General features: G+C 36.1%; 1 protein-coding gene across 6 annotated transcripts in view; it reads right to left on the bottom strand.

Moving 5' to 3' along the window:
• The window catches only part of Atp11c (ATPase phospholipid transporting 11C), a 188,158-nt gene that overhangs the window by 38,924 nt on the left and 122,010 nt on the right, over positions 1 to 27,224 (bottom strand). For all 6 annotated transcript variants that reach the window (XM_050159636.1, XM_050159639.1, XM_050159640.1 and 3 more), the window contains exons 13-21: positions 18,336 to 18,497; positions 17,540 to 17,691; positions 16,936 to 17,007; positions 15,393 to 15,466; positions 13,807 to 13,910; positions 12,963 to 13,144; positions 8,281 to 8,544; positions 4,852 to 5,026; positions 683 to 785 (exon numbers count right to left, since the gene is read on the bottom strand). In XM_050159636.1, the coding sequence (XP_050015593.1) occupies positions 683 to 785; positions 4,852 to 5,026; positions 8,281 to 8,544; positions 12,963 to 13,144; positions 13,807 to 13,910; positions 15,393 to 15,466; positions 16,936 to 17,007; positions 17,540 to 17,691; positions 18,336 to 18,497 (1,288 nt within the window). The remainder of the gene's footprint in view (positions 1 to 682; positions 786 to 4,851; positions 5,027 to 8,280; positions 8,545 to 12,962; positions 13,145 to 13,806; positions 13,911 to 15,392; positions 15,467 to 16,935; positions 17,008 to 17,539; positions 17,692 to 18,335; positions 18,498 to 27,224) is intronic.

Here is a 27,224-nt window from a genome sequence, read left to right as displayed (position 1 = left end):
CATTGCCAAATGTTGCTGGGGTACTTAATAGCAATTGGGTGTGTGAAAACTTTGTGTAGGTTCCAGAAAAACTGTTGGTATAAGTCAACATAAGACTTCAACACCATAGCCCATGGTACCCATAAATACCACTGTAGACAATAAGCCAGCCAGTGATAATTTCTTAACTTCTAACAGTTAACAATCTCGAAAAACAGAGGGAACAGTAATAGAGTAGGCAGCCTGGCTAAAGGTGTAAGAAATTAATAAAATTTCATGCATGCTGCCAAAATAGGAACTACTCAATTAACTGTGACACAAGGTTTGAAAAATCCATTTTGAAGTCAGGTGGGTGTGGTTCACATCTTTAATCCCAGCACTCAAAAGGCAGAAGCAAGTGGATCTCTGAGTTCCAGGAAAGCCTGGTCTACAGAGTGAGTTGAGGACAGTCAGGGATACACAGAGAAACCCTGCCTTGGGAAAAAAATCCACTTTGATTGTCAAATACAAATACCCTCTCACCACTATGGGGAGGACCTTGGAATGGTCACTATTATTAGAAATCTTTTATTATATTAACAGTTATTCACAAGTTCAAATTCCAGATGAGTAACTAAAACAATCTAGAGTAAGACTGATTTAACCTAAAAAGCAAAACTGCCAATGATACCTTATAGAGGCCATCACATTAAATGTTTCTTACCTATTCCCACATGAGATTCCAAAATCATACTGACATCATTGGCACCATCACCTATTGACAGTGTTATAGGGCTGCCTTTCAAGTTCTTCACCATTCTGACAATCTAAGCATAAAATACAAGAGACAGAAAAATCAAAAGCAGAATGTGTAGCAACTCACTGGGGTTTACTGTCATTTATAGGTGTAAATGAAGGATTTCCAAACAGAAAGTTAGTTTGCATACATATGTGTGAGAGTCTTAAGTTATCAGGTGCGAAGTAACATAGTCATTTAAAATGAAACACTAGCATCCCATTTGCTTCTAGGTCTGTACATGCATAAATGTTCAAAACCTTTCTTGTCATGCTTACTAAAGATTGGCACGTTTCCTTCGTTTGCCATCTTTTCCCGTGTTCTTGTTATATTATATTTTTGAATGTGAGAGTGGAGACCATAAATTGGATTTGAGGTAACATGTACAAAGCTACCAGAACAAGAATGGAATAATCAGAATAGTGTTTTGGTTATCTGTTAATCCTTTCTTTCTGAAGACATTCCTATCTCCCTTTAGAATACCCCAATGGTAATTATGCAACATATATGCTAATCTTATGCACCTATTATGCTGCCAATTACATTTTACTAACTCTCCTCACCACACAATATGGTTTGTTTTCTCTTATAGGTAGCTACATTTCAAAGGAGGTATCTTAAAAGAGGTGAGATTTGCAGAAAAATGCTACAAATTCAGTCACTTTCTAAATAGTAGCTCATCTAGATGTGAAAACATTGAGTGTGATTCAATGCTGTGTTCAGGGCAAATACTTAATAAAAAATGTTTACCTATGGTGTTGTTCAATGATTTCTGCTTTAGAGGTCTCCAAAACCTCATGGAAAGTTTCTTGGGGAAAATATTTGGGTCAAAGCTGTTTTTCCACTGTTTCAGATAGTGACTGTTTGCCATCTACTCTCAAGACTCCTTGGAATTTAGTAGCCTTAACATGATATGTAAGTTTCAGCTGCTATATAATGCTTTCCAAAAAGTTTGTCCCCTGATTTATCTAGTTGGTTAGCATAAATAAAATTCATTTTCAATATAATTAAATGATTACAAATAATTTATGCGAGTAAGAGACAACATAGCATTTCTTTAAATAAGATGCAATAAATTTTTAGCTGAGTTAAATCATTTAAAAAATCCTACATGTCCAATTTCATTCAACATAAAAATGAAGTGAACTGTTAGCATTTGCATGACCACTACAATTAATTTGGTTCCTATTAAGAACTTTACAAAAGATTGTCAGAAATACTCTCTTACTCCTGTAAGTGAAAGAACTAAGGACAAAGCTAAAGAATCCAAACTCAAATTCAATTTCAATGGGCTATAATAATGTTAACTAATTTGCCCTTGGTTTACTATGTGCAGCAATAATTTGTACCTCAAGGATTAAAAATTGCAGCCTGGAAGGCAATATAATTATCAAGGTGACAACCTTTTCAAGAAAAATATGTTAGGTTAAAGATTATAATTTGTACTTGTAGAAAATAAAAGGATTTGTGATTACTGACTGTAGAGTCACAAATGAATTGGTAAGGTAAATATATAGTTTTTTTCTAATCTTTTCAAGTTACCTATAGTTTTTCTCCAAACTGTAGGTAGGTTTCAAGAAAAGTTAATTTAGCTAAAAATAGCTTTTTCATTAAGTATAAATATATGCAAACTACTATTCAAAACAATATACTAATAACAAAAGAGGTGTGGTCACTAGAAAGCATGCAAATAAAAATAGAAATGAATTATAAATTCAAGTATATAAGATAAAAGATAAACAATAAAGATAAAATATGGTATCTATATAGGAGTACATGCTATTATCCAGTATGATCCCTGATATCCATATGAAGGAGGGTAGGAAAAGACTTCTGCAAGTGGTTTCCTTATCTTTACATGTGCACCAAGGTACACATACCACCCAAAAAACAAACAAATGTGAAAATTTTCCATATAAGAAAGCTTATGATATCAAAAAAGAGGAAAGTATTTGCCGATTAGGCATTATTTTTTGAAAGAAACCATGATTAAAATAATGAAATATTAGTAGAATTTGTATGTGTAAGGAAATAATAAGGTATTCTCAGAGAAAATGAATGATATCCAAAAAGGCACATAGGGAATTAATAATAGTAACCACTCATAAAATAGGTCTGGTGTGACTAGATCAATGAATTTTCATGTATGGATCATGGATTCAGATCAGCATGAAAGAATATTGTACAAGTAGCAATAAGTACAGAAGTGATGTGGGAGTGTCATATATCAATCTGTTGATTTCATTGGTTAATTAATAAACTGCTTGGCCTGATAGGTTAGAACATAGGTGGGTGGAGTAAACAGAACAGAATGCTGGGAGGAAGAGGAAGTGAGGTAAGATGCCATGCTTTCCTCTCCAGGGCAGACTTGATGAAGCTCCAGCCCAAGATGGACATACGCTAGAATCTTCCTGGTAAGATGGGTTAGTCAAGATGTGAGAGTTAGCCAGTAAGAGGCTAGAGCTAATGGGCCAAGCAGTATTTAAATGAATACAATTTGTGTGTATAAAGCTAGCCGGTGGCCAGGAGCCGGGTGGCGGAACACAGCCCATAGCTCCTACTACACAGAAGGCACTGGTAGAAAACAAAGTGAAGAGGAAATAAAAAGAAGCTAGGAAATTACAAATAAAGTTTAACGAGATACTCAATGTCTGGCTCTGGAAAGAAGTGAGAAGAAAGAAAAAACAAGTAGAAAAAAGTAACAAAATGTACTAGAAAACATACTTGGATAGCTAAAGCCACATGCAAAAATAAAGCATGAGGGCCACCAATAAATAAAGGTTTTGAATTTAGAAAGTTGAAACTATAGTAAGCTTGGTTATAGAAATAATAGGAGATGTTAAGGAAAATGATGGTTAAGCTGCAGAGAAGGCATAGTTGGGACAATAAGGACAAACCAAAAAAATGGGTCTATAATAGAACCCAAAGATTTGAACAGAAGATAATGACTCAAACATTATGTATATAAACATAAGATACTAAGAGATAATAGTCTAGAAAAAGTAATTATAGTGACAGATATAAACTACATTGAGACCTGAACCACAAGATACACCATCTTCTGGGTAGGGGAGAAACATGAGCAACATCAAAAGGTTCATGAAAATGGAAGCAATGACAAAAATAGGCAGAATAAACAAACAGACTATAATACTGTGAAATGGCCCTAGTAACAGGAATAAACTATTCAAGAAAACTCTAAGATCTAAAGATACTAGAATTTAATGTGGTAGTAGGCAATCCAAATGGAAATGTCTAGCAGACAGCTAGAAACAGGAGACATAATCTTAAGGAAAAGCCAAGACTAGAACTGTATCAATGGAAGGAAGAGTTAATCCAGAGAGAGATAGTCCATAAAGTGAAAATCAAAGGAAAACTTTACCATAGAAAAGAAAATCTATTAAGGAAGTTCAGGGTAATGGGCCAGAGGGATGGCCTAGTAGTAAAGAGCACTGGCTGTTCTTTCAGAGGACTCAGGTTCAATTCTCAGTACAAACGTGGGAACTCATGAATGCCTGTAACTCCAGTTTCAGGGGTTCTGATGCTCTCATCTAGCCTCCGCAGACACCAGGAACCCAAATGGTGCAGAGATATACATGCAGGCAAAATACTTACGCACATTAAAATAAAAATCTAAAAATACAGAATGAAACAAAATGAAAAGATACTACACTGCCAAAGAGGGAGAATATATCAGCATTTTGGGCAAGCACAGAAATCAAGAAAGATTTTGAGGAGAATGTAAATGATAGTGTCAACTGTAGTAAAGAAACCAGGAAAAAAATATTGCTTAAGGAATTGGGCCAGGTTTATTTGTGTCCAAGCTAGCAGAATAGTAAGAGAAGAAAGATCAGGATATACAGGGTTAATAATGCCATGAGGAGGAAGGAACACCAGGCAGAGGCAGTAGGAACTAAGTACTCATTAGAGAAGTCTAGCAGGTAAAGAACTGGTCAGCAAGCTAGAGGGTACAAGGTACAGTACAGGTTTAAAATAATTTGGAAGAGACTTCAGGTTTGCTCACAAAGAATAAAAAGGCACAGAAATGAGATGTGTAAAGAGGATCCAGAATGGAAAATTAACTAATATCCACTTACCTGGGCTTTTTGTAATGGTGCCATCCGGCAGCAGAGCACTGCAGTACATTTCATACAGATTTGCAGGAAAATACTTTTATAGTTGTTTGAACTAGAGTCTTGACTAGAATTTAGTATGAGTGACAATGTGGAGCCATCAATGATTAATCCATATTCCTGATGTTCTGTCCAAGCTCTGAAAAAGATTTAAAAATGTGTTTGAATCTATTATACAGTTAGAATTAACACCTTGACTTTTATTTTGTTAAGACAGGTCTCGTAAAGATCAAGCTGATCTTCAATTCTCTGTAACTAAGAAGGTCCCTTTTAGCTCCTTGACCTGCTTGTCTTCCCTTCTTAAGTCCTGGGACTACAGGCATGCACCACCACACCCTGCTTGAGTTTGAGTTTCTTAATCACAGAGGTGAATAGCCCAGATAAGACAAGTCACCAGTTCTAGTTCTTTCATCTATTCATCCCAAAGAATGAACTGCCCCCAATGATAGCAATAGTGACTTTAAGTTAGAAAAACCTGTTTAATTAGGGAGAAAATGAAGATACTAGATTGCCAAAAGGAGAAATATCAGCATTTGGTGAACATCACAGAAATAGAATTGGTTTTTGTTTTTTAAAGTTTTATTTTGTGTGCGCATGCATATTCACATGCATGGCACATGTGTGAAGGTCAGAGGGCAACTTTCTAGAATTTGTCCTCTCTTTTTACTGTTGGTTCTGGAGATTGAATTCAGGTTAGAAGAGTTCTATAGCAAGGGCTTTTAAGCTGATGAGCTATTTCACTGGCCTAAGAAGGAGAGTTTTAGGGAGGATTAATTGATAATGTCAACGTCAGTAGAAAAATGAAGAAGAGAACTAAAAGAACAAAGTGGATTATGTGAAGTTTGTGTATTAAGAAGCCTATACAACAGAAATAACAGGGCACAAGAGGTTAATAGTGCCATGGGGGCAAGAACTGTTTCTAAGTTCTGAAAAGTATAAAAATGAAGGTGGTTGTGCAGTATGACTCTATAAAAAATTTAAAATAAGTCTTTTGAACTATATACAAATTAGTCAAACTACTGTGAAATGATGTAAAATTTGATATGAAGTTAATCAGTTAACCTGAAACTTTAGGGAAACAAAAGATAAAATGACTTAGGGGCAAACAAATATAGTATCTTTGCTTGAATGACAAGAGTATCGATAGAACAGGGTTTTTCAAATAGGACAAAATAAAAGAACATTATATATCCGGGTGGTGGTGGGACATGCCTTTAATCCAGGCACTCAGTAGACAGAAGCAGGTGGATCTCTGTTGAATTTGAGGCCAGCTTGGCCTACAAAATGAGTTTCAGGACAGCAAGAGCTACACAGAGAAATTCTATCTTGAAAAACCAAGGGAAAAAAAGCCAACAATATATACACACATACACATCATTTAAATAAATAACATTCTATATGACCTAATGGTTCGTAACCCTAGTTTACTTATATTTAAAAATAAACTGTCCATGCTTGGCTCCATTTGTAGACTAAGTAAAAAAGAAAATATTGTGCACAAATTGGTACCACACAATTATATTTTAAAGATTTTTTTTTAGGTAGTTTTAACGTCTAAATATGACTAAGAGGAATTTAGGTGCCAAGAAAACAAATGCAAAGAGAGATAGAGGTAGAAGGATCAAAAGTTCAAGGCCAACCAGGAGCTACATGAGCCCTTGTCTCAAAAAATCAGTTCCAAAAACACAGCCACAGAGTAGTCTCTAAAACAAAACAAAACAAAACAAAACAACAACAACAAAAACCCAACCAAGCAAGCAACCAACTAACCAAACAACAAAGTCATGAATATGGGAAAAAGATTTGCGGGTTGGAAGGAGGTGGTAACAGAGGTAGGGGATTTGTGTGGATCACAATTTGAATGCACATTGTGGTAGTTTGAGTAAGAGTGTCTTCCACAGAGCTCTGACATTTGAACACTTGAATTCCAGTTGGTGGCACTGTTGGGGGAGGCCTAGGAGGTGTGGCCTTGCTAGAGTAAGGACATCTTTGGTTTCAAAGCCTCATGCCATTTCCAGTTAGGTCTCTCTGCTTTGTGCTTGCAATCAAAAAATATAAGCTTTTAGCTTTTTGTTTGTGCTTTCACGCCTCTAATCTGGCACCACAGATTCTTATTCCTCTGGAAACGTAAGTCCAAATAAACACTTAACTTCTATAAGTTGTCTTGGTAGTGTGTTTTACTACAACAATAGAAAAGTGACTAATACACACACAACACAAGCATGAAATATCTCTCTCTCACACACCCACACACTTAGAATAGACCAAATTCAATCAATTTTCTGTTACAGACTGATGTTATTATATGTCAGACACTAAATGTTTAGAAATTGAGCTACTTTAGAAGAAGCTTTTAAAGAAAATGAAAACTACTGTTATACTCCAGAAATCTCATTACTGATTATATATATGAGTAAAATGAAGATCAGAGACATATGCACTCTAGTGTTCATTTCAGTACTATTCACAAGCGCCCAGAGACGGAAACAACCTAAGTATCTATCAACTAAGAACAGGCGAAAAAAATATGGGACATACATACATACATAGAATACCATGCCGCTACAAAAAATAAAATTCTGTCATTTGCAGCTACATAGACGACATAAACTCATTATATCATGTGTAATAAAATAAGCAAATAAAATAATCCAGGTACAAAAAGACAAATCATATGTGATCTTATTCATATGAATCTCAAAGCATTGATTTCATGGAACTTGAGAATATAAGGGTGGTTATCAAAAGCTAGGAGAGTATGTGGATTTAAGAATGAAGAAAAGTTGATCAAAAATAGTAAGTAATACTTAGACAGGAGGAAGAAATTTTGGTATATTACCTATAGAGTGGGGTGACTATAGGTAACACTAATTTACATAAATTTCAAAATGTTAGAAGGGATGATTCCGAAAGTTTTTGCTATAAAGAAATGTGCTTTGGGAAAAAGTGTGTTTAGCCCTAATTTAAACATATAGTATGTGCATGCATCAAATATTTCATTAACTTAGTATGTACAATTTTATGCTTTTAGTACATGTGAATATAAATTCATTTAAAAAAAGGAGAGAGAGCTGGGGATAACTCAGTGGTAGAGTGTTTGCCTAGAATGTGTAAGGCCCTAGGTTCAATTTACAGCACTGCCAAAAAAAAAAAAACAAAAATGAGTTTTAACACAAAATGTTGAGAAATCTAATTTTCTTTTACATTAAGAGAGATATAAAGTGACAAATGATCTCAAATGGACCATTAACCAAGTCCTCTGGGGAACGTTTTTACTTACAAGAATAAAACATCAACAGAGAATGATAAATTATGGCAAGTAGTGCCTTCTGCAAAAGCTTTTGTTTTACATTTGTATAAATGTATAAGTAAGTAATAGATGCATTTTCTTACTTTTTAAGGCTTCTAGTGCTTTTAGGAAATTCATGCAGCAACTTCTTACGATATTCTATTAACAATTCATGTAATCGATCTTCTTTCCTTTCACTTTCTTCAATGGTTTTTGTGGTCAGTTCCAGGAGCTCAGTATTGGTTTGGAAAAGGCGGCAGGCATAGCACGTGGATTTGGCTGTTTCCATCTTGTCTCCAGTAAGCACCCAGACTTTCAAGCCAGCTGCATGCAGAGCTTCAATGGTCTCTGCAGCCTGATCTTGCAGCCTACAAACACAAAGAAACCTTGTTAACTTCTAAATTTCATGACAGAAGTCTGTTGAAGCAAGCATTCTTACAGCTTACTAGCAATGCAAGTCTAGAATCCTGACTCCTTATCACCGTTGTTTTTGTCTCTGGTAGAGCTTCTCTTTCTAAATTAAATTCCAAACAATGAAATTCAGAAAATTTCATATTTCTTGAGGTAATTGGTACCCAGTGGCATAATAAAAATTGAAAATATAAAGCCAGGAGGGAGAGGCAGAGGCAGGTGGAGTTTTTTTTTTAGGCCATCATGGTCTACATCTACAAGAGCTAGTTCCAGAACAGGTTCCAAAGCTGCAGAGAAACCGCCTCAAAAAATAAAACAAAAGAATTGAAACTATAAGCAAAAATATCCAAATACTCACCAAATGTCTTTATTTATTGTCACTTTAAGTGTATTTTCTATGACATCTCACCATGTAATTCTTTTTTTCTCTTTTGAAACATGATCTCACTATGTATCTCTGGCTGTTCTGGAACTCACTATGTAGACCAGGCTGGCTTTGAATTTATAGAGATCCCTGCCTCTGCCTTCTAAGATCTGGGATTAAATGCATGAACTTTCATGTTGAACCAACAAATTCTTAACATGTTCCAAAATGGAAAGAGCTAAAACATTCTAATTAGATATGGGGACTATGCATAAATTGTTATCTTTGGGGAGCTTTTAAGATTAGGAAATCTGCTAAGTATGGTAGCTTGCCTTTAATCCCAGCACATGGGAGGCAAATGAAGGTAGATTTCTGTGAGTTTGAAACTAACATGGTCTCTATACTGTGTTCTAGGCAAGCCAGAGCTACACAGTTAATATCCTGTATCATAGAAAATAAATAATAAAGAGGAAACCCAATAATTTTTAATGATGATTTAAGAATAATTTTAAAAGGTAAAGGATAGAAGAATGACACATTCTTTAGGTTCTAAACTTTCAGTCACTAGAATAATCAATGAAATTTTACAAAAGAAACTTTGTTAATAGGAGGAAGGGAAAGGGGAATTTTAAGAAGTAGGAAAGAACAATAAAAGCTGAGAATATGATTAAAATATGTGTATGTATGGGAATGTCACAATGAAACTTTTTAACTTTTTGTAATATATGTTATTAAATTTTTCAGGAGAGGACTAGAGAGACGGTTAGGGGTTTAAAGCATGTATTACTCTTCCAGGGGCCCTTATTTCAATTGCTAGCATGTGTCAGGTGGCTCCCAGCAGCCTGTGGTTCCTGCTATAAGAGATCAGATGATGTCCTGCAGGGGTATTCCCACATACATGGAATTCTCACCACCCTTATCCATTACACACACACACACACACACACACACACACACACACACACTTAACAATTCAAAATAAAAATAAGACGAATCTTCAAAAAAATTTCAGGACAGAAGTTGAAGATGGAAAGGTTTAAGGGAAGATGAGAATGAATAAAAATGAGGATCCTCCTGAATATTAACCTTCATCAGGCGATGAAAGGAGACAGAGACAGAGACCCACATTGGAGCATCGGACTGAAATCTCAAGGTCCAAATCAAGAGCAGAAGGAGAGAGAGCACGAGCAAGGAACTCAGGACCGTGAGGGGTACACCCACACACTGAGACAATGGGGATGTTCTATCAGGAACTCACAAAGGCCAGCTGGCCTGGGTCTGAAAAAGCCTGGGATAAAACCGGACTCGCTGAACATGGCGGACAATGAGGACGACTGAGACCTCAAGAACAATGGCAATGGGCTTTTGATCCTACTGCACCTATTGGCTTTGTGGGAGCCTAGGCAGTTTGGATGCTCACCTTACTAGACCTGGATGGAGGTGGGTGGTCCTTGGACTTCCCACAGGGCAGAGAACCCTGATTGCTCTTAGGGCTGATGAGGGAGGGGGACTTGGTCGGGGGAGGGGGAGGAAAATGGGAGGTGGTGGTGGGGAGGAGGCAGAAATCTTAAATAAATAAATAAATAAATAAATAAATAAATAAATAAATAAATAATAGAAAAAAATGAGGAGCTATCAAGAACCCTTTGAATTACAGGATCAATCTGCCAGTAAGATATATCCATGATACAATATACTGTGAATGTGATTGACAGGCAGAAGCAACTGGTTTCTAGAAGTTATATCTGAGGGAGCTGGAGACAAGGCTGTGGTTTAAAAGCACTGGCTACTCTTACTGAGGAGATTCTCAGTACCCACATGACACCTTTCAACTGTTGGTAACTCCAGTTTCTAGGGATCTGACAACCTCTTCTGACCTCTAAGGGCACTGCACGCATGTAGCGCAACAGGTATACATGCAGGCAAAACACTCATACACAAAAAAAATAAACAAATCTTTAAAGGACTGTATTTGAGGGCCATTCTATGGAAGGAAACTCATGTCAAAAGTCTGTAGCTGGGGAGGTCCTAGGCCCTAAGAGGTAATCTACTGGGATTTTTGTTTTTACTAAATGGAAATGGTATCAAATTGTCTTTTAAATATTTTTGTTTATACTCAGATTAGTGCTGCTCTCAATATTGGTTAGAGAAGATTCTCTTTGTATTGGGTGATAGTTAATGAAATGACTGGTCAAAGTATAAAAATAAATGACAGTTTACAGCTCAGACTTCAATAAGAGTTTTATATTATCCCTCTGTGGTTTAGGGAACATCTTGAAAGAGGGGGAGGAAAGAATATAAGGGCTGGAAGAAAGGAAGAGTACTTTGAACTGCTATCTTTTGGACTTGGCATGGCCACTGCACTCAGAAATTCATAGTAGATGGGTTTACCTACACAAGATGGGACCTATCAACAATTCTCTCATAAGTGGGCAAGGACCTCATAGTTACTCTCTGAGGAACTACTGGCAATTAATGGTTGCTGAGGTAGGACATTCATTTTCTTTAATGGCACAGTCACCATTAAGTTTTCCATGTGCAGGTAAATGATCATACCATTCATGCTCATGCAAGCAACGCTAACTGAAATCAGTGGGTTGCAAAAAACAAAATCAATCAATCAATCAATCATACAAACAAACCAGAAAGACAGACAAGGAAGCAGACATGAAAACAGAAGGGTCAATGGGAGCAGGACTAGGATGAGAGAGGTTAATGGGGATGAAATAACTATATATTATATATTATGCATGTATGAAAGTATCAAAGAATAAAGAAATATTAACATAGAAATAATAAAACTTTAATACTTTCAATTGGCTGAATATATCGGTAATTTTTTTCCATACTTAAAAATTTAATTAATGTATTATATGTGCATAGTTGGTTTTTTCTGCATATATATTTGTATGATATGTGCATGCCTGGTGTCCAAGGATGGTAGAAGGCATTAAGTTCCTCAGGACTGGAGTTACAGATGATTACTGATACCATGTGGGTGCTGGGAATTGATCCCACATTCTCTGGAAAAGAAACCAGTATGCCAAACCATGGAGTCATCTCTCTAGTCCTTTCTTTGAAAACTTGTAAAATACTCAAAAGTTAAAAAAATATTTCAAGCCCATCACTAAGTCTTAAAATAATGTCTGACAGATCTCATCTTATATATTTGTCTTATTTTTAATCATATTTTAAAGTACTCAAAAATATATTCTGGCTTGTTGAAGCAGGTTAAATTCTTGTGCTGTTTACCAGAAATTTCCTTTCTGCTCATTTACCAAAATCTTACCCATTCTTCTAGGAAATAGCTCAAACAATGGCTTTACAACCCTGCTTTATGTAGTGTAAGGTTGTTTTATAAAAGTTACATAAACAATTAGATGATTTAGTAAATATTAAAAAACTATATTGATAAAGGATTCATTCTTTCTTAGATACATGCATTTAATTTGAAACTATTTCTAGAGTTCAAAATCTGCTGTATTTTCTATACATGGTAAAATAATCTTAGATGGCAATGCTAAATGAGATATTTCAAAATATGTAAATAAATTACTAATCTGAGTCATACTACCCTAAGTGACTGGTGATTAAAATAATAGAGTAGATCTTTATTCAGCAGATATGCTAATATGGCCTGGGGAAAGGTCTGGAAAAGATAAAGAACTACAAATAATTAAGGAATACTGGCTGGTGGAGGATAAACAATCTCCCTCAGGTAAATGCACACCAATTGGTTATCCAGCTCTGAAAACAAACATACAAGCAACATTTACATATTACTTAAAATATATTACTTACATATTATATAGTAACATGAGTAACCATTTATATATTTAGAAATATATACACAAACAGCCAAATAAAGAAAAAGAGGCCATGAATGTGAAAGAGAACAAAGTAGAGTTGGACATGGAGTTTTTAGAGGAAGGAAAGGGAAGAGGAGAAATGAGGTAATTATATTATAACCTCAAAAACTAAAAATAAAAATTAGCAACAGTATCTAGTTACTTGTCTTCCACAGCAGTGGCTCCAATTAAATTCATATTTGTCTCAATCTCATCAAAAATCTTTTCCAGTTTTTCTTCTCTATCCTGTAGGGCCATTTTTGCCTCTATTAGTTGTGTATTAATTCTTTCAAAATCATCTGGAGCAATTTCTTTGAAGGCTACACAAAGAGTCCGATACCCATCCTAGAAGCAAAGCAGAAGGTCTACAGTTACCTCTGTAATAGCTGAATTAACGTCACACTATTTTAAAGATTATGTGTTGAGCATGTGTCAGTGTATGTGTATAGTTATGTGCACATGAGTGCAGGTGACTGTGGAGGCCAGAGGCATAAGATCCCCTGGAGCTGGAGGTATAGTTAGTTATGAGCTACCCACTGTGGGTACTAGGAACCAAACTTGTTGGCTCATCTGTAAGACCAGTGCATGCTCTTAACTTCTGAGCAATCTCCCTAGCCCCAATCATATTCTTGAAATGAATTTGCTTTACCCATCTGTACAGGAAAAATTCTTAACACACTTAATTTTTTAAAATGAACAGAATGCAGCCAAAGAGTTAACATTCAGTCAAGTTCTAAGAAACTAACAGCTCTTTTAAGAAAAACTCCTTGAAACATCTTCAACAAGTAAGATCCTTGAAACATCTTCACTTAGTACTGACCACAGTACTAGTATAGAATAATAGTTTATGTCAAAATAAAGGATATAGAAATATAATCAAATTTCCATGCACAAGAAATAGACCATAAAATAAACTAAATTAACTTTAACATCTATTTAAAAACCATAAACATAGTTATATGCAGTATTTCTCCACTTACTTATTGAAGGGAAGGGCATAGGCTTACCATTGCATTACGTTCCACATGGGCTTTGGTTAACTCAATTTCATGGTTATGCACCCTGGGAAAAACTGATGAATCTGCTCCTTTACAAAAAAGTAATATATCTCCTACAATAAAGAACCAAAGCACTCAACTTAGAATATGAAGACTGGTATTAGGAATTTTAAGAAGAGTTAACTTTAAGATGACCTCTCTCATCCAGCTGCTATGTATTTTGAGCCTGTTTTGCAATGTTAAATCAAATGGAATGAAATACCTAGAACTTTAGTTTATCAAAAGAACAATCATCATCTTTCCAGAACATTATAGACACCATAAATAAGCCAGATACTACTACATGCAGCCCTGCTATATTTCCTTGAAGTAAATCATGAACTAGTAGGCTGTGTCAAGGAACTCCAGGTGACATTACTTTGAAAATGTAACTGGACATGAAGTAGAGCCAAGAACCACATTCAAACTCCAACAGCTTGAATTAATTTTGAATAAACTAGAAGAATACTTGCTTGATGGCCTGTACTGGGAACTTGAAAATATTTTTGTAGAATGCTGATATCATAAATACAGTTTTAGATCATGTACTGTTGAGTATTAAAAGACACTTTATCATGAGGTAAATAGCTGAGCAAATTAAAAAATGTAGTTTTGGGACCAGTGACCTTTGCATATCATTTTTGCAGGCATTTTACCATTTGCAGAAGAATATAGGTATAGATGTGCACACATAAAAGCAGTAAGGATTTAAATGTTAAATGTTTCATTTCTAATCAAACATCTGAAGTATATTTAAGTCATAAACAAACTTCATAAAAATATATTAAAATCAATCCCATGACTTTGCAGTCATCCCAGAAGGCAGAGTAAAAGTGACCCACCTTTCTCCATTTCTCATCATTAAGGAATTTGCAAAATAATTAATACTAAAATAAATTAAGGATATTTTGAAAATTAGGCCAAAAACTACATGTGCACACATGTACATACATCTGAGAGCTTGCAAATAAAGGCGTGCTCTCCCATGAGTCTTTCAAAATCTGAACAGAAGACAAACTACCACAGTGCCTTCCAAAGATATTGAGGAGCTTAGAGATGATGGTACCCATTTCTCTGAAAAGGCAAGTTTTATTCTTTCACAGTTTGTAAGCGCTGGAATGAAACAAAATGCCCTTTCCTAGAAATTTGGGTTAATCATACATCTGTACTTGCTTCCAATGAGTGTAAAGCAGTAGGAGAATAATAGTTGTCAGAGAAGGATCGAAAACCAGTCACTCTCTGAACTCTAAACTTCTATAATTGGTAGTTCCAGACCATTTAACTCTTTGTATAATTTAATCTAACTAACAGTTCATCCATACATAGACAAATCTAAGCCATCTCATACTGTTATTACACTCTTTAAACCCTTCTCTGGCTTCTTACTGTTTTAGGATAAAATATGACATTTCTGAACACTAAATTGCTGTTTCAGTAAAATCTGTAAGATTACTTAATCCTAAACTATGTAAAATGTTTCTTTCCTCAAAAAAGTTGACAAAAAAAAACCTTACAAGTAGAAAAAGATAAGTAAGTCAGATTTTAAAGATGCATACCTCCTTGGGTCTTCACAATTACACTCATACGTCGGCGAACAGAATCAAAATTTAAGGTGTGGAGAAGTTCATACCTTTAGGAAAAGAAAGACAAAAAAGTGAAATACCTAAACTACACTGAATAAGAAAAAGCATATTACTGAAACATCTTAATGAACACAAAGCTTTGCTCTTTGGATGGGAAGAGCTAGTTTTTTATACAACTGATACTTTTATTTTTCTTTGAAATTTCTCTGCATGTAGAGCATGCTGATAATAGCAGTAAAAGCTATTTTTATTTTCTCACTGTATAACTTACAAAAAGAATGACTGTATAAGAATGGAAAACAAAGAACTGGCTCACCAAGTCATCTCTGGGGGGTATAGGATGGTTGTAATTTTGGTGTGCCTACTATGCGGTCAGACAATGTGCTAGGTTCTGAGAAATTGAGATGAATCTGCCAAAGACTCCTCTCCAAGAACTTACCACAGTATAAAGGAAACAAAGGATAATGAACATAACTATATTTCATGTCCACACAATACTACAATCAAAAATACTTAAAATGGAGAGACCCAAGCACAGAAAAACGGCGAATTGAAAGAATGTCTCCTGGCAAGGGTATGCACTGGACTCTAAATGAATGACATGATAAGGAAACAGGGCTGACTTTTCATAGGGGAGAAAACACATGAAAGCATGTATGGCAGCACATGGTTCACACAGAGTTTAAAGTTCCAATGTCTGAAAAACTCAGTTCTATGCAAGAGATGAAATACTCAAAGTAAGCAAGGGTTGAGAACTGGGAATTTAGTGCTGTTTCAGAAACGTGGCATTTTATCCTAAAACAGTAAGAAGCCATAGAAGAGCTTAAAGAATCCAATAACATTATGAGATGGCTTAGATTTGTCTATGTATGGATAAACTATTACTTAGATGAAATCATACAGAATAGTTAAGAAAAGGAGGGACCTGTGAATGAATATTTTCATCTACATTTCGCAAATAATTCAGCAAGACTCATTCTGGCTACTGGACATGTAAACCAAACTGGAGTTTCTACTTTAAATCCTCATTTTTGACGCTCTATGAAAAATAGCTTTTCCTACTCCAACTATATTTATATGAAACCCTGAAATGGGAGAACACAGTTCAATATTTATAGGCACATTAAGTTTTCTTTCCTATCTGAATCTATTTACTTTTATTTTTTGAGTTCATAATATAATTACTTGATATATTTATAGTATAATTACATTACCCCCGTTTTTCTCCCTCCAAGGCCTCCCATAAACTACTTCTTACTCTCTTTCAAATCTTTTTTTAAAATTTTAATTAATTTTACATACAACCACAATTCTCCTTCCCATCCCTCCTCCTGCCCTCCATCCCCACCTGTCCACTACTCCAAAAGGATAAGGCCTCCCATGGGGGAGTCTACAAAGTCTGGTATATTCAGTTGAGGCAGGAACAAGCCCTTCCTCCCTGCATCAGGCTGAGCAAAGCACTAATGTTCACAATTGGATTAAAAAATGACAAACATCAAAATACAGAACTACTTACTCTTCTATTTCTTTTCTTTGGTTCTCTACTCGTATATGTCCATTCCAATTTCCCAAAAATGCGAACCCAAACCTATCAAAAACAATAAAGACTTGTATATCTTCAAGAAACAGCTATTTTCCTCTTCCACTGTTATTACCTATCCTTTTAAATTCCTTTCTTCTTTTATACAATCTCAATCTCCAATTGCATTTCCTATTTCATTTGCCAACAAAGAGCAAGCCAATGACTGGCTACTACTGTATTCAATTTGTAATTCCAATTTTTCAGCAAACATAGTATGTGGCCTTTTAGGTACTTAGTTATCTTGAATCTCATGTGTAAACTAGATTGTCAGTTACCAAATGACATCAAAATTGCTGGCAGCATTCAGAAATTACATGTGTTGTACAAAAGCTGCCACTGATTTACAAAATAGTATGACAATTTGGACTAATGTCAGAATACATGAATAAGTCAAGCTAAACAAATGTATCACTATTTTCTTTTTGAAGTTACATAATAGGAAAGGCACAAGATAGTTACTGAAGCAAATGAAAAAGTAAACAAACAAACTTCTACCCTCCTGTGGTTTCACTTTCTCAGAAGTAAAAGAAATGCTTACTTTTTTGCTCCTTTCACCAAAGCTATTTCATCTGGTGAGGAGGAGATATAGGTGAATTCAGCTGCTTCTGTAGGTCCATCAACAGCATCATTTGTTTTAATTTCTACAGTGTGACATAAACACAGGGCACGCAGAAAGAGCTCCTCCCGGTTCTGTAAAACAGAAACGGAGAATGACTATTATTTTTATCCCTAGGTAACCAGACAGAGAACAAAGAAAAGATATTAATGTGACAGCATTTTATAATCTCTAAGAAACTAGCTAATGAAAATTTATAAATTCCCAATACTCAAATGCATAGCTAGCAACTAATAGAATTACGGGTTCATAGTCAGCATCCCTGGAATATGTATTAACTCATCCAGATTAGAGTAGTACCACCTATATCTAAGGCTGTAACTTCATGGCCTAAGAGGTAATTAGGTATCTAAGTCACAATCTAGCAATTGTTCATGTGTCAGGAGACTTTGATCTGTTTAACATGAAAATATAGAACTTCAAATCTATATTTGAAAAGATGACTTCTTAGAGGAGCTGATTTTTTTTTAAAAAAATGTGAATCCACATACAGCCAAGTTATTGTTTTGTTCAAATGCCATTTCCTATAATGCTACTTGTAACTTCTAGTTGTTTATAAATGCTAAAGGTGTTAATAAAAGAAGGTGTATTCAAAAGTACAAATTCAAAGGTCTGTATCATGTGCCCTTAGGAAAATATTGTATTTCTACTATGTAATAATAACAAATGCTTATAAATATTGATTTCTCAGGGAAAAAATTAATTGGGAAAATGTCACCTTATCTGCTTTATCAAAAAAGGCTGAGGGCCCATCAGTTTGAGATAATCCATCAACTTCCTGAGTTGTGCCTTTATATTTGTGTCCATCAATGCAGCATTCAATGAATTCCATGCTATTTTCAGTGAGTGTTCCAGTCTTATCTGTAAATACATAATCCACCTAAAAACAAGGATATAAACATATAAATTTTCATTAATATAGTTAAGTTTTAGACAGCTATAAGAAGGCAATCCTATTTCCACAGCCATAGAAATCACCTATTCTAAAACTTGTCAAATGTTGGATTATAAATGCAGAATTATCAAATGAATGAGAAAGTTGTGAGCATTTTCAAAGATACTGAAACTTACTTAAATGCAGAAGACTAATAGGACAGAAAACCATGACTCTTTTATTAAGCTAAGCACCTTTAATTTAATCCTTTAATGTTTTTTATAAGGTAAAGTAAAAAGTCAATTTTCTAAGGAAGAAACCAACATAGTGCACCCCCCACTGTCATGTACATAATACAATGGGAAAAAATGTAATAGAAATGTACTTGGCATACAATAAAAGAAAAACTGATAATTTTTCCCCTTGAAAAGCACAATTACAATTTTATTCTATTTTATAAATTCATTGGGTGTATGTGTCCATGCCATTGCACATAACATGCAAGCCAACACACAGACAGAGGTTGGAGGACAACCTGTAGAAGACAGCTGTCTCCTTCCATCATGTAGGATCCAGAGATCTATCTTAGGTCATTAGGCTTTTTGATAAGCACCTTTATCTGGGGAACTATCTTGTCAGAAGAACTCTCAATAAAAATACTGCATTGGTGGCAGTATGTGTGGGTGTGTGGAAGATGTCGCTCCCCCTTACCCCTCACCTGCCTGCGACAAATGACAGACAAAAGACCTGACCCTCCTCCTAACCAGTTGCAGCACTCAGGCAACCAGGCCATGCTCCTTGTCTGGGCAGCACAGTAGAGCTCACCCTGCTGGCAGAAGCAAGGGTGAGCTGGCCCCTGAGGGTAGGAGAGTGGGATAGCTGGCCATAGACCCCTCATCTGCCATGTGGTGGTGAGGGCAAGGGGAATATGCTCTCCCCACTTTTCCCTGACACCTGTGGTGGGCAAGGGAGCTGACCCTTCCCCTTATCAGCTACAGCACTTGGGAAAGTGGGCCCTGCATCTTGCCTGGGCAGCACAATAGAGCTGACCCTATTGACTAGGTGCAGGCCCCTTGCTCAGGGTGAACTATCCAGGACAATGCAGGAGAGCTCCCCCTAGAGGTGAAGACAGGGGAGTGCTGGTGGGCTGACCAACCCTGCAACTACCCAGGCCCAGAACCAGGGCTATGTGTTAGGCCACCCCAACATCCACCCCATCTGTGATCTGCTGGAGCACAGGAAGGCCAGCCCTGCAGACCCAAAGCTTCAGGATCTCCATAACACAGGGCAACTGCAGGATAACCAAGAGAAGTCCCAGTGAGGGCCCAGCATCGATAGTGTAGTAGAAACCAGAGGCCTTGGACCAGATCAATGACTCTCTGCAATGAACACTGGCAAGTAAAGATATATGGATAAAAGGGTCTACTGCGTGACTCACTGTGTCACACTACAGCTTCCAAGATGAGATTTGTCCTTTTTTCTTTTCTTTTTCTCTTGAATTTTATTTTATTTTAAGGGGGAGGGTGCAAGGGCAGAGAGTTGATACAAAGGGATGGGAAATGAATGGGATCGAGATGTGTGATGTAAAGGACACAAAGAATAAGTAAAAAGAAAGTTTAATAAAAAATACTGCATTGACGTAAGAAGCATTACTGTAGAACATATACAGAAGAGAAATGTTGACAGTTATCTACTTAGGAGATAAAACAGGTAAAGGGTGATAAAAACTTCTTTTCATGTCTAGTTTTGTAGATATTCCTAAAAATGTTTCTAAATTTAAGAAAAGCAATAGATTAAAATATAATATGTATTGTACTTTTGCAAATAATGGGAAATATGCTAATGAATAAAATTTCCATTATATTAAATCAGTTTGAGCACTTACATTCTATCTCAGTTTTTATCTATTCTATTTATAACATCTGGCTTTTAGAAACCCACAATTTTATCCTCCTTTTCAGTAATGTATGCTTAAATAGTTAAAATTATGGGCTGACAAGAACAAGTGTAAGCACAAGATTAAGGTTTTTATAATGTACGGAAAAGAGATGAACTCCAGCAGTTGCTTTCTAATTATTTTTCAAAGCTTTTCATGGTAGCAGCACAGACACAAATAAAGCATTCTAGTCTTCCTTTTTCCCTATTAGCCAGCCAAGTTTGAATTTTCTTTTTAAATTCATCTGTATGTCCTCTTGATGTAAAGGGATGGGTGTCTGAAAATGGGAAAAGATTGCTACATTATAAAATACCTAATATTAATAATCTCAGTCTCATGAATAAAACTCTAAAAATCCTCTGGTAATCGCTAAAAAGAAATAGGTATCTTTTATATACGAATGAGATGACAATCCCTGACTTCAAACTCTACTACAGAGCTACAGTACTGAAAACAGCCTGGTACTGGCATAAGAACAGACAAGAGAACCAATGAAACCGAATAGAAGACCGGATATCAATCCACACATCTTTGAACATCTGATTTTTGACAAAGAAACAAAAAAATATAAAATGGAAAAAAGAAAGCATATTTAACAAATGGTGCTGGCATAACTGGAAATCAACATGCAGAAGAATGAAAATAGACCCATGTCTATCACCACGCACAAAACTCAAGTCCAAATGAATCAAAGACCTCAAGATAAAGCCAGCCACACTGAACCTCATAGAAGAGAAAGTGGCAAGTACACTTGAACACATTGGCACAGGAGACCACTTTCTATTCATTCATTCATTCATTCATTCATTTATTCATTCATTCATCCATTCATTTATTTATTTTTGGTTTTTTGAGACAGGGTTTCTTTGTAGCTTTAGTGCCTCTCCCGGAACTAACTCTTGTAGACCAGGCTGGCCTCAAACTCCCAGAGATCCGCCTGCCTCTGCCTCCCGAGTGCTTGGATTAAAGGCCTGCGCCACTACTGCCTGGCTCACTTTCTATTCATTCATTCATTCATTCATTCATTCATTCATTTATTTTACAATAATCTGTCTGTGTGTATGCCTGCAGGCCAGAAGAGGGCATCAGACCCCATTACAGATGGTTGTGAGCCACCATGTGGTTGCTGGGAATTGAACTCAGGACCTTTGGAAGAGCAGGCAATGCTCTTAATCTCTGAGCCATCTCTCCAGCCCTGGAGACCACTTTCTAAATATAACCCCAGCAGCCCAGACACTGAGAGAAACAATTAATGAGACCTCCTGAAACTGAAAAGCTTCTGTAAAGCAAAGGACACGGTCAACAAAACAAAACGACAGCCTACAGAATGGGAAAAGATCTTTACTAACCCCACATCAGATAGAGGTCTGATGTCCAAAATATACAAAGAACTCAAGAAATTAGTCATCAAAAGAACAAATAATCTAATAAAAAATGGAGTATAGACCTAAACAGAGAACTCTCAATAGAGGAATCTAAAATAGCTGAAAGACACTTCAACATCCTTAATCATTAGAGAAATGCGAATCAAAACAACTCTTAGATTCCATCTTATACCTGTAAAAATGGCCAAGATCAAAAACACTGATGACAACTTATGCTGAAGAGGTTGTTGGGTAAAGGGAACACTCCTGCATTGCTGGTGGGAGTGCAAGCTAGTATAACCCCTTTGGATGTCAGTGTGGCAATTTCTTAGAAAATTAGAAAACAACCTTCCTCAAGACCCAATAATACCACTTTTGGGTATATATCCAAAGGATGCTCAATCATACCAGAAGGGCTTGTGCTCAACTATGTTCATAGCAGCTTTGTTTGTCATAGCCAGAACCTGGAAACAACCTGAATGCCCCTCGATCGAAGAATGGATAAGGAAAATGTGGTATATTTACACAATGGAGTACTACACAGCAGAAAAAAATGATGACATCTTGAATTTTGCAGGAAAATGGATGGAGCTAGAAAACATTATTTTGAGTGAGGTAACCCAGACACAGAAAGACAATTATCACATGTACTCACTCATAGGTGGTTTTTAAACATAAAGCAAAGAAAACCAACCTACAAACCACAATCCCAGAGAACTCAGACAACTATGAGGACAGTAAAAGAGACTTACATAGATCTAATCTACATGGGAAGTAGAAAAAGACAAGATCTCCTGAGTAAATTGGGAGTATGGGGGACCTTGGGGGAGAGTTGAAGGGTGGAAGGGAGAGGCATCAAGGGAGCAGAGAAAAATGTAGAGCTCTTATACTAAGCACTGTCCCAATATAAACTTTTCTATACTTTTTAAATACCAAAGGGTCACTAAAGCAAATATTTACAATGGCCTTGATGGCAACGAACTGATACTACCTTTAGTAACATAAAAAGCTCTGCAGCTTGAATTATGGCTCATAAAAGAGGAAATTGGTTACACTTAATTTTTTGTGGAACAGTCCATTGAATGCTAAATGGCCTAAAGAAACTACTTTATGACTTCGTTGCATTTTAAGTCAGGTAGTTTCTAAACATACACACTAATAATGATTCTGAGTGGTATAGGCATCATACTAATTAAAGGAGTGATCTACCATTAAGTCTGTGATGTGAAGAAATGATAACCATAACCCAGAAATGCAGAGTTTGACTGGGGAACTGAATGGTAATTGAAACAAAAGCAGTAGCTTCTTACCACTGAACAAATTTACCAGATCATTACCCAAAGCTCTCTTTTACTTCCTGTAGTCTTAATACAATGTAGAAGATAAGAGGCAGACTAGACTATTCCTACAGGTAGTACAGATACTGCTAAAGAGGAGAGCTGAAAGAATGAGGTAAGAATCCTACCAAGTGAAACCTGGCTTGGGTATCCTGTCTATCTTTAGGATCTAAGTTTCAACTTTGGGATGATATCTACTGTATTGCATTAGTAGTTGAGGCTAGCCTTAGGCTATCTAATGCCCTCCCTTCTCCTTTGGATAGAAAAATCCCTATAACCAAGCAACAAGCATGGCACATATTTACTTGGAATCAAGCAGGAGTTGGTAACTTGTGCATTCAAATGTTTTCTCATGCCAAAAGCCTGTAGACTGATACCTTTCATTTGGATTAAAGTAACTCTACTCTATTCAACTTGGCTCCTATGTGCAAATGTGAGGCTTAAAAAGGCTGGTATCAACTGTGATAGCGCAATTATATAATGGAATAACATTCTGGAAATATCTAAAAAAATGCCACTGTTCCAGTTTTTTTTGTTTTGTTTTGTTTTGTTTTTTAACTGTTTCAGCATTTCCAGAATCTATGATGAATGTAGACTTCAAGGTCTGAGCTACCAGGGCTCTGAAGTCAGTTCTAAACAGAATAATATATGCAAAGTCCTTTTGCTCTGCCAATTGCATTTGTGAAATGGTACTTTGGTTTAGGCAAAGGTTGTGTCAGGAGCAGAAATAGAGGCTGCAGATATGGCTCAGTGGTTAAGAGCACTGGCTGTTCTTTTAGGGGCTATAGGCTCAATTCCCTGCACCCATGTAGCAGTTTACAATCGTTTCTAACTATAATCCTAGAGGATCTGATGCCCTCTTCTGGCTTCAAAAGACACTACCCAATATGGTCCAGAGACATGCAGCCAGGACACCCACATACATAAAATAAAAATATAAAAAGGTCAGATTTATAGAGTTAAGATCATTAGAATGGCTAAATTTAGGAAGTATTTTGAATTAAAGATGCAAATAAGCATCACTTCAAACAAGTGTGAGGCTTTGTTCTAGCTATACTTTCATGCTTGAATTTGCATCTTCTAGTCAGAGATTTATATCACTCTAATATAAGTATCATGAGAATTAACTGCAAGCCAAAAGATTCTCTCCAACAATAAACACCATTACATAATATACAGTAATTTAAACAAAGGGAACAATCTATCTCAATAACAACAAGGAAGCTAGGTCATGTAACACAAGTCTGTTATGGATCTACTTGGGAAGCAGAGACAAAAACATCACAAATAGGCAACTCAGTAACTCCCTGTCTCAAAAGTAGAAAGAAAATGAACATATTATAATCCAGTGGTAGATCTTGATATCTTAGGTTCAGTCACTAAGACCAAGAAAAACAACAATGAGAAAAGCACCTAAGATGTCATTACTTGGAATCACAGCTTGCACTGCATTAGAGAGTAAATGCACCTATGTTAGAAACAAGGTTTCTTGGTTATACTGTTATATGAAGCAAGTACACTGGGATATGGTATTGAGAAGGAAGGAGTAAGCATAGCTTGCTAGGTCTATGTTCAATGTGATAAGAAATATACCCTAGAAAATATCAATATGGGACAATTATGGTTATCAATATGCACGTGTAAAAATAGCTGTATTTTATTACACCTTATCCTATTCACAAATGATTATAGTAAGTGATAAAAACCACATATCCTGTTTATAATCTAACACTTGGTGAACTTTTATAAGGATTTCTTTAACATTCAAACGTATTAATTTCATACTTTAAAAAATATCAGTCAAATAACTTAAGTGACAGTTGTGAAAATACTGTAAACTTTTAATTAACTGTCTGCATTAAATATTTTTCTTTGAATTATATATCAAGAGAAGGAATGGTTACTGTGGTGGTTTAAATAAAAATAGGTCCATAGGGAACGGCACTATTAGAAGGTGTGCCCTTCTTGGAGGAAGTGTGTCACTGTGGGGGTGGGGGTGTCTTTGAGGTTTCATATACTCAAGCTAGCCTAGTGTGGTATTCACTGCTGTTGCCTGTGGATTAAGATGAAGAACTCTCAGCTCCTTCTCCAGCACCATGTCTACCTGCATGCCATGATGGTTTCCCACCATGATGATAATGGACTGAACCTCTAAAACTGTAAGTCAACACCAATAAAATGTTTTCCTTGAGTTTCCACGGCCATGGCCTCTCTTCACAGCAATAGAAACCCTAAGTAAGAAAGAAGTTGATAGCAGGGACTGGGGTATTGCTGTGATAGGCTTGACCATGCTTTTGTTTGGAGGAATGGGGACTTTTGATTAGAAAAGAAGTTGAATGCTTTAAGTAGCGTTTAATGGGCCATACTGGTGTGTACAAGGAAGACAGGGGTGCTGAGGGTGATTTGAACTGTGGAGGCCTGGCTCAAGAGGATTCAGAAAAAAAATTGTTAGCATGTGGCCTAGAGACTATTCTTACAATATTTTGGTGAAGAATGTGTACAGTATGCTTGAAAATGTGCTTAGATGGTGAAGAAAATGGGTATAGTCAGTCATAGAAAAAAGACAATAGCAATGTAAGGATGGGGAATGCCATAACACAAGGCATGTGAATCCTATTTAGTGCTTTATTAATTTAAAAATTTTAAAATGCTAATGAGCAAAAAAAACCCCACTACTGCTGAGAGACACTGGATTGGAGAAAAAACTGCTAAATTAAATCAGCCTTCATATTTTAAGGATGTTTTAACTTCAGAATGGGAGTCAGGAAATGTATTTGGTTGAGGGAAAAGTTATGACTTTATTTCTATAGGAAACAAAAAGCTATGGATTCCTTCAAAATTAATAAAGATCGTATTTGACTAGGGAGACAGCCTGAAAATCTTGCAGGCATGAAGAAAAAAAAAACAAGAAAAACTATGGGATAGGTATCATATATGCTGATTCCTCTATATGGGAACACTGTAAGGCTGGATGAGACATGATAAATTTTGTTGGCTACAGAGTCCTCATGACTCATTGCTACATGCCATCCTTTCATATGGCATGGACAGAGATTTATATTAGTTTCGTTATACACTCCAAATGAACTTATAATGTCGACAGATGACTTTTACCTGCTCAAACATAGAGACCATCTTTAGTTGATTTGTGGACACTGCACACTCCATACTTGTGTTAATGCAGGTATGTATATTCCCTTTAAAAGCGTCTGTGTTTTTAGAAAAAAGGACCAGATACCAATATAGACAAGTAGCCCAGATGATTCAGTCTCTCAGAGTGCCTTTGTTGCAGTTTCCTCAAAAATCTGCATCCAGAACAACTTCAAAACTTCTAAGTGAGATGGTCCAGCCTCATAGACTACTCCAGTCATGACTTCAGTTAAGCACTGCACGTTACCATCACACAGAGACTGGACAACCACATGATACAGCTACCTCTCCCAGGAATTGGCCATTATCCCAATTTTCTCAGGATTCCCTAAAGATGCTGTTGCTGTCCCCTCCCCCTACAACAGGAAGTAATATTAAGAACATGATGCCCATATTCACAAGAGGTGGGGTGGGTAGGTTTTGGTTGTTTAGCGAGCTATGGATTTTTGTTGTTGTTTAAGGAGGATGGTTACAAGTTGTTACTGGTAATGGTCAAGGAAAAAAACTTAACAAAGAAGGTTGGATTAAGGGATTTTTCCCTTTCTTTTTCTTTCCTTGATCCTTTCTTTCTCTCCTATCTAATGGGGAAAAAGGGAGGTATAGGAATGATAGGATAAAAGGGCAGAATATTGACTATACTAAAAAGCAACTAGTAGTTTAATATTTTACATTGGTATAGATTTTTGTATACTGATAGAAACTATTGATACGTTATTTTGTTAGAACATACTGTATATATGTTTCTATTTTTTTAAATATTTTTTATGGTTTATTTAACTTTATTTTATGTGCATTGGTGTGAAGTGTCAGATCTCCTGCAACTTGATCTTCAGACAGTTGTGAGCTTCCATGTGGGTGCTGGGAATTGAACCCGAGTCCTCTGGAAGAGCAGTCAGTACTCTTAACCACTGAGCCATCTCTTCAGCCCTCTATGTTTCTATTCTTG

Source organism: Alexandromys fortis, unplaced genomic scaffold (genome assembly GCF_014885135.2).
Source record: "Alexandromys fortis isolate MF-2015 unplaced genomic scaffold, M_Fortis_MF-2015_v1.1 scaffold_95, whole genome shotgun sequence".
Lineage (NCBI taxonomy): Eukaryota > Metazoa > Chordata > Mammalia > Rodentia > Cricetidae > Alexandromys > Alexandromys fortis.
Note: the sequence above shows the minus strand (reverse complement) of the source record. Positions and strands in the feature narration are given on the sequence as shown.